This window comes from Furipterus horrens, unplaced genomic scaffold, assembly GCF_987537825.1.
Source record: "Furipterus horrens unplaced genomic scaffold, mFurHor1.1.pri manual_scaffold_1, whole genome shotgun sequence".
Taxonomy (NCBI): domain Eukaryota; kingdom Metazoa; phylum Chordata; class Mammalia; order Chiroptera; family Furipteridae; genus Furipterus; species Furipterus horrens.
The window spans coordinates 126,548,249-126,567,109 of NW_028327171.1; the positions used below are offsets into that span (position 1 = coordinate 126,548,249).

At 32.9% G+C, this 18,861-nt stretch overlaps 1 protein-coding gene across 1 annotated transcript in view; it reads right to left on the minus strand.

Moving 5' to 3' along the window:
- DPP10 (dipeptidyl peptidase like 10) overlaps positions 1 to 18,861 on the minus strand; it is a 114,197-nt gene that overhangs the window by 45,323 nt on the left and 50,013 nt on the right. The window contains exons 6-10 of the mRNA XM_090266929.1: positions 14,855 to 14,962; positions 7,536 to 7,627; positions 7,089 to 7,136; positions 3,177 to 3,298; positions 1,841 to 1,888 (exon numbers count right to left, since the gene is read on the minus strand). Of these exons, the coding sequence (XP_090123055.1) occupies positions 1,841 to 1,888; positions 3,177 to 3,298; positions 7,089 to 7,136; positions 7,536 to 7,627; positions 14,855 to 14,962 (418 nt within the window). The remainder of the gene's footprint in view (positions 1 to 1,840; positions 1,889 to 3,176; positions 3,299 to 7,088; positions 7,137 to 7,535; positions 7,628 to 14,854; positions 14,963 to 18,861) is intronic.

The following is an 18,861-nucleotide window of genomic DNA, read 5'->3' on the forward strand; positions in this document are numbered from 1 at the left end:
TCTGGTAACTAGAGGGTTTAAGGAGTTTCTATGTTTATTAAATAATTTTCTTTTTCTTTTTTTCAATTCTCTTTTCATGGCCTCTTCTACTTCATGTGGCCCCAAAATGAGTTGTGGCTGTCTGAGTAGTGTAACAAAGTTTAGCTGAAAGCTCCATTAGTCCGAAGATTTAGTTGTAATAGAACATACATTTATAAACCTCACCACTGTTCAGAGCCCCCTTTTATTTTTCTTGACCCTATGATGATCAGAATTTGCTTATAAATGGGGAAAACAACATTGCCTTGTGACAGTAGAATAAAATTAAAAATTTTAAATGATTTTTAAATAGTCAGTTTTACAGAATATAGTGTACCGAAATAGTTGCCTTTTTTTGAGCGCATTCTATGTTACAAATATATCTCATCTCAGAGGCCACAAAAGGTATGTGATGAACTCACAATATACACTGATCTTTCTATCTATAAAATTCAAACTACTTTCCATTTTATCAAATGTACTGTCTTTGTTATCATTATTGCTGCTGTTAATGTTAATACTGAATAGATTTAACTTGCTTATCATAACCTTTTAAAAATCTTTAGTAATAAGTAGAAACTGAAGGATTTGCTAATGTTTTTACAACCATACAAAACTAATTACAAATCTAGAAATTTGGTTTTTTTTTTCTGGAATAGGAGGAAGTCTTTGTATGGAGGTATTTGAAGAATATAAAAGGTCTTCCTCTGTACTTTAAAACTGACATTTGTAATCCAACATTGCACTTTTATAGCTGTGTTTCTTTTAAGTCTAGGCATCTCAGTAAAACTCCTACTTAAATATAAGCATGTGATGTGAGAGATAAAAACACAATAGAATCAGATGCCTATAAGCAGTAGTGCTTATAAACCTTATTCTAGAATCAGACTGAATCATGTGATTCCTGGCCCTGTCATCTGTTAGTATGACTTTAGCCAAATTATTTAAATTCTCTGATTGTGTTTCCTCTTCTATAAAATAGGGTAATAAAATTAACAATCCCGAGGGGTCTTTCGAGGATTAAATAAATTAGTAAACATAAGCCTAATTTATTACATTATAGCATCCTACAGTAAATTATTAGAACATAAGAATACTAATTAAATAAAAGTTAAACTTGGAAGAAAGAAAATAAATATGGAAAAAGAGTAAGAAGAAAGGGTGGCAGAATGCAATCTGGCTATTCATTGCTAAGATTAGCTCAGCCATGTATTTACTTAAGTATGCCTGTATAAGTTCTTAAACATATTGACTATATCTTGCCAGCAATGTACATCCAGCCTCTGTCATATTGTTTGATAAAGTAAGTGCTCACTCAGTAGATGATGGACAGTTGAATAAATATATAAAGGAATAAATGAATATGTAAAATTAGAAAGTCCTAAATATCTGGAACAAACAGGATATATATATATATATATATATATATATCCTGTCTGTTCCCAGAAGTATACAAAATGTATTGCTGTAGAGGAATAATTTATCTGAGGCCCAGGAAAGAATAATCCAAGGACACAAAGGGACTAGTTGACTGAAATATACCTAAATGAGCCTCATCAATCACTCCTCATTTAATGCAGACACAGTAGACACCCTATTACAGGCATATAAGATCCAACTCCAGCGCTAATATGGCTTAAACCACTTGCTTTACTGTTTCTCTTATATACACAAAGACAAGTTGATGGTGCCTAAACAGCTTGCTTTATGCTAGGGACTTTTAAAGAAGGTTCTAAAGAGTATGTCACTCAGAATAAATAATATAATACCTAAGATCGATACTAACCATGACTATTCTGTATTGCTGTGTTTATGTACTTACTTGCTGGGTTGTCTGTGCTATGTAGGCTGATCACTGGAACTCCTGGACCTGAATTTTAAAAATACATGTATAAAAATTTTAAAGACACCAAATAATAATTACTGGAAAGGCTATATAACAGAGTTCATTTTTTTCTCCAAATGGAAGTATTTCATAGCTAAAACATATTGAAACAAAACCAGACCACTAGATCTCATTCCTTTCTATGGTTATTTTATTCAAAAAAAATAAGAACATATTGGGAAAGAAACTGTTTGCATAGATTAATGTTAAGATCCCCTTTCTCCAAAAAAACCTATACTTCTATATGTTCAATATGATGCAACTTACTTTCTTTCTCTAGTCTTTTAGAGCATAATCACAGATATGCAGAAAGCTTATTTATGACTCTGTGACCCCTCCCTCACCTACACAAGCAAGATTACAATCTACTTACCACTCAGCCAAGAAGAAAAGGCATGCATATTAGAATTATTTCATTAACAAGATAAATAAAAATGAGGGCTAATTCTATTTTAATTAAAAATATGTTACTGACATCACTAATTATTTCAAATATACTAGTTAATTCAGGTGTAAGCATAAGAAACTTCACTTTTATAGGGAACTCTATATAGAGCTCTAGTGATTTTCCCTGGTGTCATCAGACAAGTGCTTTTCTCTTTTTTATTACTTCATTTCAGATATCAAGAGTAAAAATAATTTAAATGAGTGTTGATTTAACCTTCATGGTGTGTTAAAACAGTACAGCTTAGGTTACCAACTGAAGCAGTAGCACGGAGTTTATCACATAGCAGGAGGACACATTTCTCATTTTACCTCTGGGAAATACAGTATCTTATTAAAGGGACAATGATTTCCATAATTATAACCTAGAGATACCATACCACTGTGTTGTAAGACTATACTATTTACAGATAGAAGAAATAACTGGGGTAAGTGTAATTTGTCTAAATTGAATGGGACTAGACTCAGGAAATTAAACTTTTGCATATCCTAAATCTTTTAACAATCAAGTCATTATTTGAATAACTATTACTTTTCCTAAATATAGCTAAATTAGCTTATTACCATAGCAAGAATTTGCTGATGTAAATATATTTATTCATTTTTTAAAGGTCCATATGTTCAAATAGTGCTTGTTGATCATGTGTACTCCCAATGCCTACTTCTAAATGAATTATATAAATATAATTTCCACCTTAATAAATACATAACTTTTAACAAAAACTTATAAATTAAGCATATTAAATCATATAGCTAGAGAGTAACAGTTACTAATGTTGCTGATCAGATAAAATCAATAAAATAAGCTTTATCAGAAATCATCCATTACCTTTACAGAGTAATAAGAAGTGTTGATTCATAGGACTAAAACTGGCACCAAAATATGTACATTGTTCTTTCATAAAATTACATGAAATGCATTGACGATTCAATAATCCTTCAGTAGAAGCACTGGAAAAAGAAAAAAAGTTGGAAATACTACCATTCCACATACTTGAATGTAAGTCATCCAAATTTAAAAGTTAACATTAACAGAAGAGCTACAGCATTACTTACATGTTTTCTTGTAAATTATGACTTACCATACAAATGCAAAGTCAATTGACATTCCTAATGTTAAGGCATTTATGGTTTCCTTCTATACAATAAAATAAAAATTATGTATGTATGTTACATAAACAAGGGAGTCCAAACACAAACCCCAGAGTTTGCGGCTGGGAGATAGGGAGCAGGAAGCAGTTTTCAGGATGCCCTTGCATGCCTGGAGCTAGTGGCTGGAAACATTGTTGCAAAGATCCGATTTACTTCCAAGACTCAGGAAGATGGAAGGGGTCTTGGACTGTGGGCTGGTATGGAAGAAGCAGACAGAGCCTACTTGGGTTCTGTGAATGGCCAGGACGGTTTGCAACACCCAATGCGTGAGAGGATGCAGGGGGAGAGAGGACGCAGTGAGGAAGAGAGAAGCTGTGGACATTTTTGGGGGCGGGCTCTGGCTCTAGGAGGCTCTCTCTCTCAGGCTCTCTCTGGCCCTCACGCCCTCACTCTCTGGCTCTTGTGGGCTCCCTCCATGTGGCTTGGAGAAGGGGTCTCCAGGCTGCTTAAAGAAGTTCTCTCTAGGCGGTTTTGAGGAGAGGAGATCCTCGTGATTTGCAGGAAGAAGGCAGTTTGCAAGGAGGCTGAGAATCCAGGCGGTCCTGCATTGAGAGCTGGAGGGCACCACAGCACAGAAAGGACCTCCCCAATCAGAACTGAGTGATTGGCAGCTACTGGTAAAGCTGAACTGTGCCTAGGAAGTAGGGAAATGGTGTTTCTGACTTTCCTAAGACTGGCCAGGTCTGGGAGGGGGAGGTAGGGCTATGTGTAAATAAACAATTCTTTTTCTTTTCACCAAACTTTGGTATTAAGAGTTATAATTCTGGTGGCGGGCAATCGGGCCCCTAACTAAGCCCGTGGGTTCTGTTTCAATCGGAGCAGCCCAAGGGTTCTGTTACATGTATACTTATATATATGTACTATATATATATATGCTTATAAAGTAACTGATTTCTAGAGAACTCAATAAAACTTATTATTAAATGCCTTTTCTGTATAGATATTTCTCTGTAAAATATTAAACGGACTTGCCAACAGAGACTAACATAAAGTCATCATTATTAAATATTGATTGAAAGACTAACAAATGTTTTCACAAGTCACACACAAAAGAGCAAACTCATTATTTACTCAGCATTTTAAACATTAGAATTTGATATTAGTGTCAATTTTTTCCCACTAAATATTTGCAATGGTATGATTATATATAATGTTAGCAATCAAGCATATTTTCTGACATCAAGGAGGTAGGTAAAAAGGAAAACAATCATCTCTTTATTTTACAAAAATAGTGGTGCTTAAGGTCAGAGAGATTGAGATATATTCCCAAGGTTAAATTTTATATCTAGAATCATCTATTTTTTTAAAAAAGGAATGAGTCACAAATCATCTATGCTGATAGATAAAACACTATTGATAATATATTTAATAAATAATTTGACAAAATATTATCAATTTTACTTTGAAACAAAATATGATTTGGGCTATAAATTTGGAAATAACTCATGGTTATGCTGATTTTGACGTGCTGCAGGGATGGGCATGGGGACAGAGATTTTGATTTTAGCATCAGAAGTACCAGAAGTAATCAAGCATGGTTCACAAAGTCATGATTTCATATTTGAAACTTCCTGAGTTCATTATAATCCTTTATTTTACTAGTAAATGTGATTAATATATACTAGTTTGGCTAATGGGTTTAAATGCCTAGTATATATGTATACGTGCCTAGTGTACCCATACACACATACACGCAAAACATTTGCTATTTTAACCATTTTAAGGATATGATCCAATGTCATTAATTATATTCACAATATGTGTAATTATCACCATAGGAAGAATTAAGAATTAAGAATGCATACTATTTATATGATGATATTTAGCGACATAACTAGAATTGAAAAACTTTACTCCCTCTACTCAATATAACTTTTCAGATCCAAGTTCCCTAGAAGTTGATGTTGGTAATTTCTCATAGTTTAGACTATGAAATTACTGAAATAAGAAATGCAGATTCTGAAACAAAAGTGTAACACTGAATATGGTAACATCTGATTCTGTAGAGGTATCTAAATTGTTAGCCAATGATTATTTTTATGGCCTTGAAAGGCATTGATTGAGTTTTCTGGACTAAACACTAACATTATCTTAGAGTCAAGACAACTGGCATTTAATGAGCTATTTAAGGAGAAATTTATTAGTACTATATTTTCTTTACAGCACAGCCTGATATGCTAGCACAAGTCACAGAATAATTGACTCTTCTGCTTCATTTACTTAGGGTAAAGTCAAGCACACAAATCGAAGAAATCACTGTGATTCAAATCACATTTTAGGCTAATAAAAGGAAGAGAAATTGAGGAATTTCCATTGACCCAACCTGGCCAAATCTAATCATCTGACACTAATTTTCCTTTAAGACTTTTACTAAAATGATAGAAATAAAACATTGGTCAAGTATTTTCACATCTTAAAAGGTTGTCATGACTACCAATATCAGTCATAGTATAAGTTTCAAAAAGATGAGCTTCAGGTATCCCCCACAAAAATGACCAGTACTTTAATTAAGACCTCTAAACCAAAGTTAGGAGCAGTTTCTTTAAATAAACAGTTGTCCTGCCTTTAGAAGTCATTAGGATCGAGAATGTGGGTTTCAGACTCTAAGAGAAAAGACAAAGAATATGAATATGACATATTGGAAGGGGTGATAAGAAGGAGAGGCTTGCTTCAGATAAAACAATGTATGCATAAATATAAATATATGGATAAATTAGAGAGAGTTAGGGCACTTAAACATGCATTTTCACTCTCAAAGGGAAGTCTAGGCTACTTGGTAAGTCAATGGTTATACTTCTTCAAACATGATGAATTTCCACTGAGAATATTCCATGGCAGTTTTGACACTTTAAAATTGTGAAATGGAAATTAGAAAGTGTATTTAAAGTACAGAATTAATAAATTGCTTACCAGATAAAAACAAAAGTCATTCTTGTGAACTCCTACAGAAACTTTCTGAGTTAGGAGCCATTTTAATACACAAGAGGCTTGATTGACCTTAAGCCTCTTTTATGAATTTAACTTTCCATCTGAGAAAATTGGACAGATGAAAATATGCCCCATCCATTGTTTTATTTTAGTAAACAAGCATTACTGGCTCTAATAACAAACAATGGATTTCACACACTATGGAGGGGGGGAGGAAGACAAACTTCCACTTGATCCAGTCTACTAAGTGTTCACAATGCTTTTATTTTCTTCAGAAATAAACTGCATGTGTACACTACTAATGGCCTAAAAATTAAAAAATAATGCTTAGCAGAAGAAAAGGTCACTGGGGAAAATATTTGAATGCCTATGATGTGGGTAGTTGATAAAAGCAAGCTTCATAAAAATATTTTGAGACTATAAAAACAGGTAAAAAAAAAAAAAGAAAGGAGCAGCAAGATGGTCTTCACTCCAGTTCTAACCATTGAGAATCACAAAGGTTTGAGGTGAGGTACTGGGCCAAGAATGTGAGGTTCTGCCATGCAAAATTGGCTCTTCTCTAGCCATGTCAAAAATATCTTCAGATTCTTCCATCCCATCATTAAGCTGCACACATGGCCATTGAGATATCCCCTTGTGTACAGATACATGCATGGCTTACCTGTACAGCTGCCTCCCTCTAGCAGAAGACTCAGTGCTTAGAAAGTAACTGCCCAGGAAATAAAACAACACAAGCATTAGTCAAAAATAAATTTTTGCCACACTGTTTTTACGTAAATTTTTACACTGTCAAGAATATAGAAGAGCTTTTCTATTATTGAATCACATACAACACTTAGATCCCTTTGGGAAACATATTTTTTCTTAGAACAGTATCACACATTTTCATGATCTCTCTCAATCTTTCTGGGGCTCTGTGTGTGCATGTGTGTGTGCATGTGTTTGTGTAAGTGTCTCTCTGGATTAAGGATAGAGTCTGTAAAGAAAATGCTGTTACATGACCAAATTATTTGGACTAGGACCATGGTAGGCAAATCATAAATCTCATAGAAAATACTGCAGTTGACAACCTGACTTCTCACCTGACCTTAGAACCAAAAATGCTCACATTTTTTGAGTAGTTTCATCATATGCCAAGATCTTTACCACTTCCCAGTTTCCTGATGTTAAATGGCGCACTGTAATTTGCTCACTTTTACTCTGCAAAGAAATAGAAAATATTAATTAAAAAAATTTTAACAGCATCTCTCTAGTCAACACAAAAGTAGTAACTGCCCATGTCACCTTAAATTCTTTAATTCTCAACTAATATTCAGTTTCTTGTTTTCCATCTCAATAATGCACACACATTTATATAAACATAGACTCAGGGAAGACAGTGCCTTTACTCTTATGCTATTGGAAAACCATTCAGAAGATACCTCTAGGTGAGGATCCCCTGTGCATTATCTGGTCCTGAGTTGTCATCTCAGCATTTGGTGCAGACACAGAACTTTGATAAGTCTCTTCTAAATGATGGACAGCTGTGCAGTTTGGGCAGATTTAAATAAAACATTTCGGGACAAACTTTATTCCAGATAAATATTAAGGGTTATTTACTTTCAAATGTTATACCATACACATCACTATAAGATTTGCTATTTTCAATTAATAATTTATTTCTGAGGCTAATCCATGTTGATGCTTGAATCCATAGAGTACTTTTCTGTTATATGGTATTTTATTGTATAAATATAGCATTACTTATCTTTTCTTTCACATTTGAGTGTTTCCAAATTTTTGCTTTTTTAAAAGGTTGCCTACGAACAGTTTTTTTAATGTCTCTTGATGGCCATGGCAGGGTTTTCTTGAGACAAACAACAAGAAGTGGGATTGCTTAGTCAGTGGATATACATGTCTTCTACTTAACTAGATAGTGACAAAATGTTTTCCAAAGTTATATAATCTACTAGCAATGCTAGTTTTTATTGCTCTATATATTTCTCACTTCCACACCAACAGTTAATTTCATCAGGCTCTTTAAATTTTTGTCAAACTAATGAGTATGAAATTGCATCTCACATGTTTGTTTTTGGTTGAGAAAATAACTAAACCTACAGAAAGGCTGAATGACTAATACATGAGTACTCATACAACTCTTACCTAGATTCACCAAAAGTCAATATTATGAATATTGGTCCTCCCTTCTTCTTTTGTTTGCTGGATCATTTGGAAGTAATAAGTATCAGGCTATATCAGTCTATTTCAGCCCTAAATACTTCAATATACATCTCTCGAGATTAAAAATGTTTCATCATATAAGCCAATTGCATATCACACCTATGAATATTCATATTGATATCATCTACATATACAGTCAATACTCTAATTTCCATAACTTCTCCAGTAGCCAAAGTAATTATATATATATACATACACAAAGTTATACATACAACTATATATATTAATGCTGAACCCAATCAAGGTTTACATACCAATGATATATTATACAGATTTAGAACAAATATTTCAAAAATTTTTATGGAACCCAAAATTACCCCAAATAGCCTCAGCAATCTTGAGAAAGAAGAAAAAAGTAGGAGGGATCTAATACCTGATATCAAACTATAGTTCAAGGCAAATGTAATCAAAACAGTCAGCTCTGGCTGGTGTGACTCAGTGGATTGAGCACTGGCCTGCAAACCAAAGGGTCACCAATTTGATTCCCAGTCAGGACACAGGCCTGGATTGCAGGCCAGGTCCCCAGTTGGGGTGTGCAAGAGGCAACCAGACATTGATGTTTCTCTCCCTCACTTTCTCCTTCCCTTTTCCTCTCTCTAAAAAAACAAAAAAGTATGGGATTGGCATAAGAAAAGATACATAGATCAATGCAACAGAATAGAGAGCCCAGAAATAAGCTCATGTCTCTATGATCAATTAATATTTGACAAAGGGGGCAGGACATACAGGAAATACAACAGAGCAAAAATAGCCTCTTCAATAAATGGTGTTGGTTAGACCACCAGCTTACACCATACACCAGAATAAACTAAAAATGGATAAAAGACTTAAATATAAGTCATGATACCATAAAAACCCTAGAGGAAAACACAAGCAGGAAAATTTCAGATATTCCACATAGCAATATATTTGCCAATATAACTCCTAAGGCAAGGGAAATAAAGAAAAAAATAACAAATGGGACTACAGCACACTAAAATCTTCTGCAAGGCTAAAGAAACCATCATCAAAATGAAAAGGGAACTGATCGTATGGGAGAATATATTTGCCAATGATACATCAGACAAGGGTTTGATCTCCAAAATATATAAACAACACATATGACTCAACACCAGGAAGATTAGCAATCTAATTAAAAAATGGGCAAAGGACCTGAATATACACTTCTCCAGGAAGGACATACAAAGGGCCCATAGACATATGAAAAGATGCTCAACATTACTTGCCATCAGAGAGATGCAAATTAAAACCATGATGAGATATCATCTCACACCTGTCAGACTGGCTATCATTATAAATCAACAAACAACAAGTGCTGGCAAGGATGTGAAGAGAAGGGAACCCTAGTGCACTGTTGGTGGAAATGCATACTGGTGCAGCCACTGTGGAAAACAGTACGGAATTTCCTCAAAAAACTAAAAATGGAACTGCCTTTTGACGCAGGTAGTCGCTGCTGGGAATTTACCTTAGGAATCCCAAATCACCAACTCAGAGAGCTCATGTACCCCTATGTTCATAGCAGCACTATATACAATAGCAGGATGCTGGAAACAGCCTAAGTGCCCATCAGTAAAAGAGTGGATGAATGAACTGTGGTACTCTTACACAATGGAATACTATGCAGCAGAAAGAAAGAAAGAGCTCCTACCTTTTGTAACACCATGAGTGGAACTGTAGAGTATTATGCTAACTGAAATTAACCAGTCAGTAAAAGACAAATACCATATGATCTCACTTATAAGAGGAATCTAATGAACAAAATAAAGTAATGCAGGGGAGCAATGGAAGAAAAAATGTGAGAATGTAAGAAAAAACAATAAATTAATTTTATAAATAAACAAATAAACAAATAAATAAACTAATGAATGAAATAGAACCACAGGCATGGAAACATGGAACAGACTGAAATTGAGCAGAGGGTAGCAGGGATGGGGATAATGGTGGAAAGAAGGGGAAGGGAGTAGTTAAAGAACATGTATGAATGACCCATGGACATAGACAACAGGGTGGGAATTGACTGTGGGAGCAGGGGATGAGATGGGTGTAGAAGGGCAAAGGAGGAAAAATTGAGACAATTGTAATGGAATAATAATTAAAAATTAAAATTTTATTTAAAATATTAAAAAATAATATGCTTTAATTTACTGTCTATTCATCACATGAAGTGAGCTAATTGTTTTCAGACAATTTCCTAATCAGATACAGCAATGAAATTTAATAACAAATTGTATTGGGTTGATTAAGTGGTAAAATTATGGGCAGGGCCATGTTGTTTTCTGCAGTATTTGTAATGAATAATGGCATTCAAAGTTGTTTCAAGTGAAATCACCTCTCATGAGCAAATTTTGATATTTCCACATAGAGAAAATGAATGGATTCACCAACATACGTAATTTTTTATTTAACACAATTTCAATTGCTTATCTGAACCACTTAACAATATTGAAATAATGCTTCTTAACTCATATTTGAGAAGAAAGGTGGCCATATCTTGAGAAGAAGAAACCTTTCTCCTGACTGTGGGCTGCATTACAGGATGTAGGATATAATAGTTTCAGCTATGGGTATTCAGAAGTTAGGAGTCTACATGAGGAATGCTTAGTAGGGAATGGAAGGGGAAAATATCTGAAGTGATCAAAAGTTTAATGGTCTGAGGTAAGAGAAGTTTTGTATTATTGTTTGATTCAGGAGCCACAGAAGTTGATATTAAATACTACATAGTTTACTCAAAAGAACAATTAATTTAGCTACACAGGTTTTTAAGAAAGTCAATTTTTATTACTATCATCTTTATGAAATATATAAAAGTAGTGAAAATGCTCACAAATTCTGCTTACATATTTAATTGAAAGTAATATAGAAATATTTATAACTACACATATTTAGAAATATTAACTTTTAATGCAGAAATTGTAATCTTAATCAAAACAAAATAAATTATTCATAATATAAATATGCTTGATGTACAATGACATTTATAATTATAAAAAATTATCACTGAATGAAACATTGAATAATAATGGTTAACTATGTCAATAAATATTAATATTCTAAAACATTGTTTTCAAAATTATTTATCACTAGGGGAAAAGTAAACTTTAGACTGACATTTAAATTTAAACTACAAGGATGAAATACTTTAGTTTGCATAAAACTACACTTACAGTATAAGAAGACTGGGGGAGAATATATGCATTCCTTCTACATTTATTCTTTCAGAAATATATAGTTTAACAAGAATCACTTTGTAAATGAGAAAAAAGCACTAAAATATTTGTAATGCAAACCACCATTCTCTATAATGGAAATAGCTGAAACTGGGGAAGCACTCAACTATAGCTAAGCATCAAGTACTGAGAGCTAAGCATCACGGGGGCCTTCCTGACTGCTGGCTTCCAAGTTTTTTTCCTGTCATTTCTCACTTTCTGGGCATATCAGTTTAAGTGGAATCTGCTAGCATGGCAAGGGAGGGAAGAGAGGAGAAAAGTCATCAATATGTTACTTTTTAGATTTAAAATTATTATAATATTTTTGGACAGCCAATTTGGCACTCCATATTCAAACCAAAGTAAATTTATATGTACACACATGCTTTGCCTAGGTATCTTTTAACATCTATAGATACATTTTTGTGGGAATTCTTATAAATAGAAATAAGTATTTATGTATAAACATTTTATATCTCAGTAAATTATATTAAATATTAGAAATAACTTTAATGATTATTAAAATTGATTCATTTAAATATAGTACAGCATATTTACTTGATGAAATGTTGAAAAACTATGAAAATCACATTTAAAAATATTAAAATAAAAATTACAAACAAGTAAATGATGTGAGAAAATGTCCATAAATTATTTTTAATGTTAAAATCCTAGATATGTACTTTGATTACAACCCTTAAGAGAAAATAATATATTTTAATGTAAAAAGTAATTAGAAATATATAAACCAACTGATAGTATGAGAGTGTGGGGTGATAAGATTGTGTTTGATTTTACTCCTATGTTAGGTTTATTTTGTTTAGAATTTTACAATTTTTATACTATATATATGCCAATATAGTAATCATATATAATTCATAAGAGCTTTCTGGTAAACTATTAAAAAATTGAGTCAAGGAGATTTAAACTATTTATTAAAATTGTGTGTGCATGCATGCATGTGTGCGAGTATAAACATAGTTATAAACTAAATTTACCTAAGCACTGACTTCTGATTTATTAACAAAGTAAATTAATTTTAGCCACATTGCCAAAATATTCATAAATAATCATGCAGTCATGTTTACTTCTCAATGATACAAAACACAAATTCTCTGAACTGCAATCAGAATAGATCACAATGTTTTTTATTTTAATGAAAGCTTTGCTATAATCTCCATATAGAAGAACAAGTAAACACATCCGCTCTATGAAGTTGTTCTGAACATTTCAGAAGTAATGAGTTAGACTCATGCCAGGATGGTTATATTGAAGAACAGAAGCTATTTATTCCCAAGACTCACAAAGAAACTTCTATAGGGGTATAAATATCTCAATTTCTACATGCTGACATCAACAGCCTCCCCCAATTCCACACTTTTTAAGACACTATTTCTCTTCATAATTTGTTGAATAGGTTGTTCATATTGGAATTGTATATAGTGTACAGACATATTATACATCTTTCCCCATCCTTTATCTTAAAATATTCACAATTTCTATGTAATTTTGACCACCCAGGCTGTTTAAAAACTTCCTGAATATAAAATACTGGGATATAAAGATTCAATAATATGTCACAGTCAGTTTTAAGATTTGGAAATTATAATTTATTTTCTAAAATAAATATCACTCTGGTATTTATCATAACAAAATTTATTATTCATTAGCAAAATTGAATCAGGCAAAGGAATTTGCTAGTGAAGCTTTCCCCAGTTCACATTAAAGAAAAAGTTTCCTTAATCCCCCCAGCCTGACATAATTATTTAATAGCTGGATATGGAATCACCAAAATTTTTATTCTTATAGAAATGCATACATTTATTTAGAACACAAATAAGATCACATTATACATTAGCCTGCAAACTGTTTTCCAAACTTGATACACTATGAAGATTAATCTACATTTCTACTGGGAACATATATATGTTCAAAATTATTTATTTCAGCTTTTATTAAAATAAAAGTTAAAACATGACAACTATTTTAATAGTCCAGACTTTGGAAAAGTTTTTAATATTAACCTATTGACACAAGTTTTTGAGAATTTGAGGCATGGACCTGCACTATATAAATATATATACTGATGATGACAAAAGGTTCAGATATGCACAAGACTTGAAGGTTCTAAGAACATAAAAGTAACCAGTTTAATGTTTAAAGACCTTTTGCCACATTGATATTTACTCTATATTTTGTAGGTATAAAATTGATTCTTGGCTAGTTTGTACAACTCTCACAGAAGATTCCAATTTATTCACAATGCTTTATCTTTAAAAATTGTCTTTTAACTATGAGACTCAATGTTAATTGGTTTGGACTTAAAAGAAACTTGATTTCTCATAAATAGTTGTAATTGGCAAGTTGATTCAAATCAACTTTAGATTAATGTTGTCATATTTAAACTACCACTTGCTAATTCACTGATTTTTATAATTAAATTGTATAAACTATTAATATTCAATTTATGTTTGAAAAAAATTTTTCTTTTTATAAGAAAGTTCATAAAAATATGTCTGCACTGTATTTCCTTATGTGGGTGTGCTACACTTTATTTAACTATTCAGTTTTTGATGGACATTTATATTCACTCAAGTAATTAAAAATTTTATAAAACTTTTAAATATTACTTGTACATACTAGATAATGTGTGTTTGTTGATGGAAAGCACCAAAAGTCTTCTCTAGGTTTTTATCCAGGCTTTAAAAGTAGGGGTTGGGTACTTTTCATTTATTAAATTCTATATCCTAAGGTCCTCAACTCATATCATACATATGCAGCTCACTAAATTTTGTTGAATGTTGTTGAGACTGTATTTTGTGGAGGTTGGAGGGAAGAACAGCCTGGATTAAGGTTATGGATGAGGATTTCTTATCCTAAAGTGTCCCCAAGTTGGGTATATGACTGAACGCACAGGCATTAACTGTAGGTTTAAGTGCTACAAGAATCAGGGCTTCAAGAACATGATGTCAATGAACCATACCATAGAGAAAGCACTTACCTGGACAAGGAACATAGCTATGTGGTGAAATTCTCCACGGCCCCCTTGCTTAACAGGAACTGTCATAAAGAATTTACTGCCATCTCTAGAAAACACGGGCTCTTCATTCTAAAATACAAAAGTGATATAACAATTTCAAAATGGAATATGCAATTTGTGCTGCCAACTATTGCTAATTCATGAAGGAATTAGACCAATTATTTATTTAGAATTAGTTAGGAAAATGGCCAAATTGTTTTTTAAAGTGTATGACAATATTGTTTTTAAGTGAACTGAATACATTGTGTCATTATGTGTATTTGAATGATGGGAAGGATGGGGAAGTTTCTTCAATACTGAATAGGAATAATTTACAATTAAACTAAATACAGTTTATAAATTGGTTCAAAAATAACTTTCATATCCTTCCACAAGATGTTAATTTGTAGCAATTTATCTTTTAAAAATAAGGAAAATATGAACATTTTCATGAGTTTATCAAAATATTTTGTTCTTATTATAGAAAATTTAATAACACAATATTTAATATATTTTTTCTGAAATCTTTCACTCAGCAACTCTACTTATTTGAAGATACATTTCTAATAATGTATAGATAAATTTATTAAAGATACAAAAATCAAATGACCACAAAATTGGAAGGAATCCATTAAAAAAACCTTAATTTATATTTTACATCCTCACTGCTTACCTCTCCACAAGCACATAAAGACAAATGGCCAATTGATGATTTTTAAATTAAACTCTAGTGATATGTTAAATCAATAGAACTATTTTTGATAATTAAATGATGGAAACTACATGTATAGATTGCTTTCTCTTATTCCAAGGAAAATAATAAGAGAATGGATTTACCTGACAAAACATTACACTCTTTCTTGTTGGATTATTGAGAATGATCGCACAGATGGTGTGATGAAAGGTTTTGATATGGATTTCTCTCTAGGTCTTTAAATGGGTTACAAGCCCTTATAGATGATCTGGCCCTCTACTCTTTCTGATCTGATCCTTTCCCATTCTTCTGCTTCCTCATTGTGCATGTTTTTGCTTCAGGGCCTTTGTACTACTTACCTCCCCAGTCTAGTTCTTTCTCTTATCTTTCATATCACTGCTCTACTTCACCATATAAGTGAGGCATTTCATGATTACCCTGTATAAAGGGTGATCAAGAAAGCCATGTCATCCAACTCTATGTGAATCTCTCACCCCCTTTCACTTACCTTTAATTTTTTCCATTGTGCCTAATACCATGGAACATATTATACTTTGTGCATGAATCCATTGTTTTGTATATAAATATATATGTGTATGTGTGCATTTAGGGGCATACATAGGTAGTTTCCTATAGAATGTAAGTACCATGATGCAGGAACCTTGAATTTTTCATTGTTTTATCTCCAGAACCTGGGACAGTGACTATCATAAATTGTGCTTAATAATTAGTTATTCAATGAATAAGTAAATTAGTAACTATTTTAATAATCTCAAGAGTCTGATTCTAACTTTATTAGTAAGAACATCCATTTATAGGAATATAAGAATAGTATTTTATTTATCGACTTCATGAACATTCATGAAAATATACAATAATATATGTAAATAATTTAAAACTGAAGTAATATACAATTCAAGGATGGGAAAATGATATTATTGGGTATATAATAAACACTGAAAAGATACTCGATTGTGTAAATCACATCTTTCAACTATAATTAAATGATGGCAACTATACATATAGCTTTCTTTCTCTTGTTCCAGGAGAAACATGAGAGAATTAATAATTCTGTCTATTGCATCTCTTTCCCCTCTGAGATATTTATTTTTTGACTTTGTACATGGGTTTCTTCTGCTTAGGACACTTTTTCTTCTCCTTCTTCTTCTTCCTTTTTCTTCTTCTAGCAAAATCTTACTCATTTTTGCTTAAATGCATGAAACAAAAACTATTTCCAAATTTCCCTAATTAGAGAGTCTCTTCTAGTTAAGAAATCTCTTTTCAGAGATTCTAAAAAGGCCTCTCTATTCATCTCTTCATGGCTTGCAGTGCACTCTATTGTGTGCTTGACTTCTTTCACTAGGCAAGTAATAATTAAATTAAGTTTGCAATTTTGACTTTTTAGCTTTACTTCCTAGGACATGGTAGGAGTACACTCACTCATAGTTGAATAGAAAATGCATATGTACAATGGACACAAATATTTCTTATACAAATCACCCAATCAATCACATTTAGTCCAACTTATTAGCTCCTCTCTTAACATTCTACATTTGTGTTTTGTTTCAAAAACAAATTTTAATGGTATGAGAATATCTGAGAATTCTCTTTTTTATATTAGTCCTTCAAATCTGGCTCCTTAGAAACAGTTCAGTAAAGGAATAGATAGGGACTATAACCTTAAATTCATAGTTGGACTTAAAAACCTTCAGCATGAGACAATATCTGGCTATAAACATACCACTTTAGGCACAATGCTTTCCTACAATCAAATAAAAGAAGTGGGTCCAATACCACTTTCTGTTCTCATGAACTTAAGAAAGTCAGTGTTTATGATACATTGGGCAATGGATTAGGGACAACAAATTTTACCCCTGACCAAATAGTACACTGATTATTCCAACTCTAAGGCTCCTGAAGCTTGGGCAAACACATCCACTTCTCTCTGCTCTCTCTTTTGTCCAGAAAATAAGCATATATTGATTATAGTAAATTTCTAATTATCTTAGAAATATCCTTCATCTCATAACTACTACCATTCTCATCTTTTGAATTTCATCAAATTCTAAGTATTTCATGAAATTTCCTTAGAGCATCTGGAGAAGTCAACTGTGACAAACCACCACTTGCATTTTCTTACTGAATAATTGATAACTGGCTTATTTGCTTAAAACGGTTCTATTAAACATTCATAAATTTTGTATTTAAATTGTAGATAACATAATACCAAAAGACTATGTGTTGTATGTTAGACTATTATGAATGTCACTGGCAATAAAAACAATAACACAATTAATTCAATAAGGCAAGATAATTCGTAACACATCAATATTTATATATTATGTTTTTCATTCTTTTTATATTCAGTATTTAAATTAATTTTGTGAGAGCCCACTATTGGCCACAAAATCCAATTTCATTGTGCACATGACTAAGATTAAATAATTTATATTAATACAGGTTGATGATATATAGATAGATCATAGCTATGTATGCCTATATGCCTATAATTCCATTGAGCAAAAGTTTAGACTATTCACAGATTTTCTTACACATTTTCTATATTCAACAAATATCTATGGAGCCTTTCTTCTCACCAGACTCTATGTTAGGTATTTGGTTTACAACAGAGAACAAAAATGAGTATCCTTCCTGGTTTTGTAAACTCAGTAGAAAAAAAATTCAGAGAAATAATTGTATAAGTCGTCGTCGTCGGCAGCCGTCCGTCTCAAGAGACGATGGTGTAGCTTCTTAAGAGTCTATCTGCACCGCCGAGAATGGCTGTGCAGTCCGACTCGGGAGTGACACGGTATCTGTCTTCTCCCGTGTTAAATCGACATCTTGCGATGACGCTGGAGTGTCCTCTCCAGTGAAGCTGAAGCTACAGAGCCTGGGCAGGGTGATATGGAGGGTCTGCTCTTGCCCATGCAGCAGACCCCCCCTCTCTTCGCAGCTGAAGGGTCCAAGGGAAAGACGGAGTCAATACAGCTTGGCTTCAGGTGCGCCGCAGGAGTTGCCGGTGTTGACTACAACGTCGAACCGCCTTAGGGACTCCGGCTCCGGATTTTCTGTCGGGGTTTACTCCCTTAGCCTTTCCCCTGAAGAGGTATGCCGCAAGGCAGCGGAGGTTTTTTGGAGTCAGAGTTTTCCTTCTCTGATGTGCCCTGACTGGAAGATCAAACCAGCGACACTTAGCTCGCAGGCCGACGCTCAATCCACTGAGCCAAACCAGCCAAGGGCCAAATTGTATAAGTATTATACAAAAATTACACTTGACTTTGAAATAACTTGTATT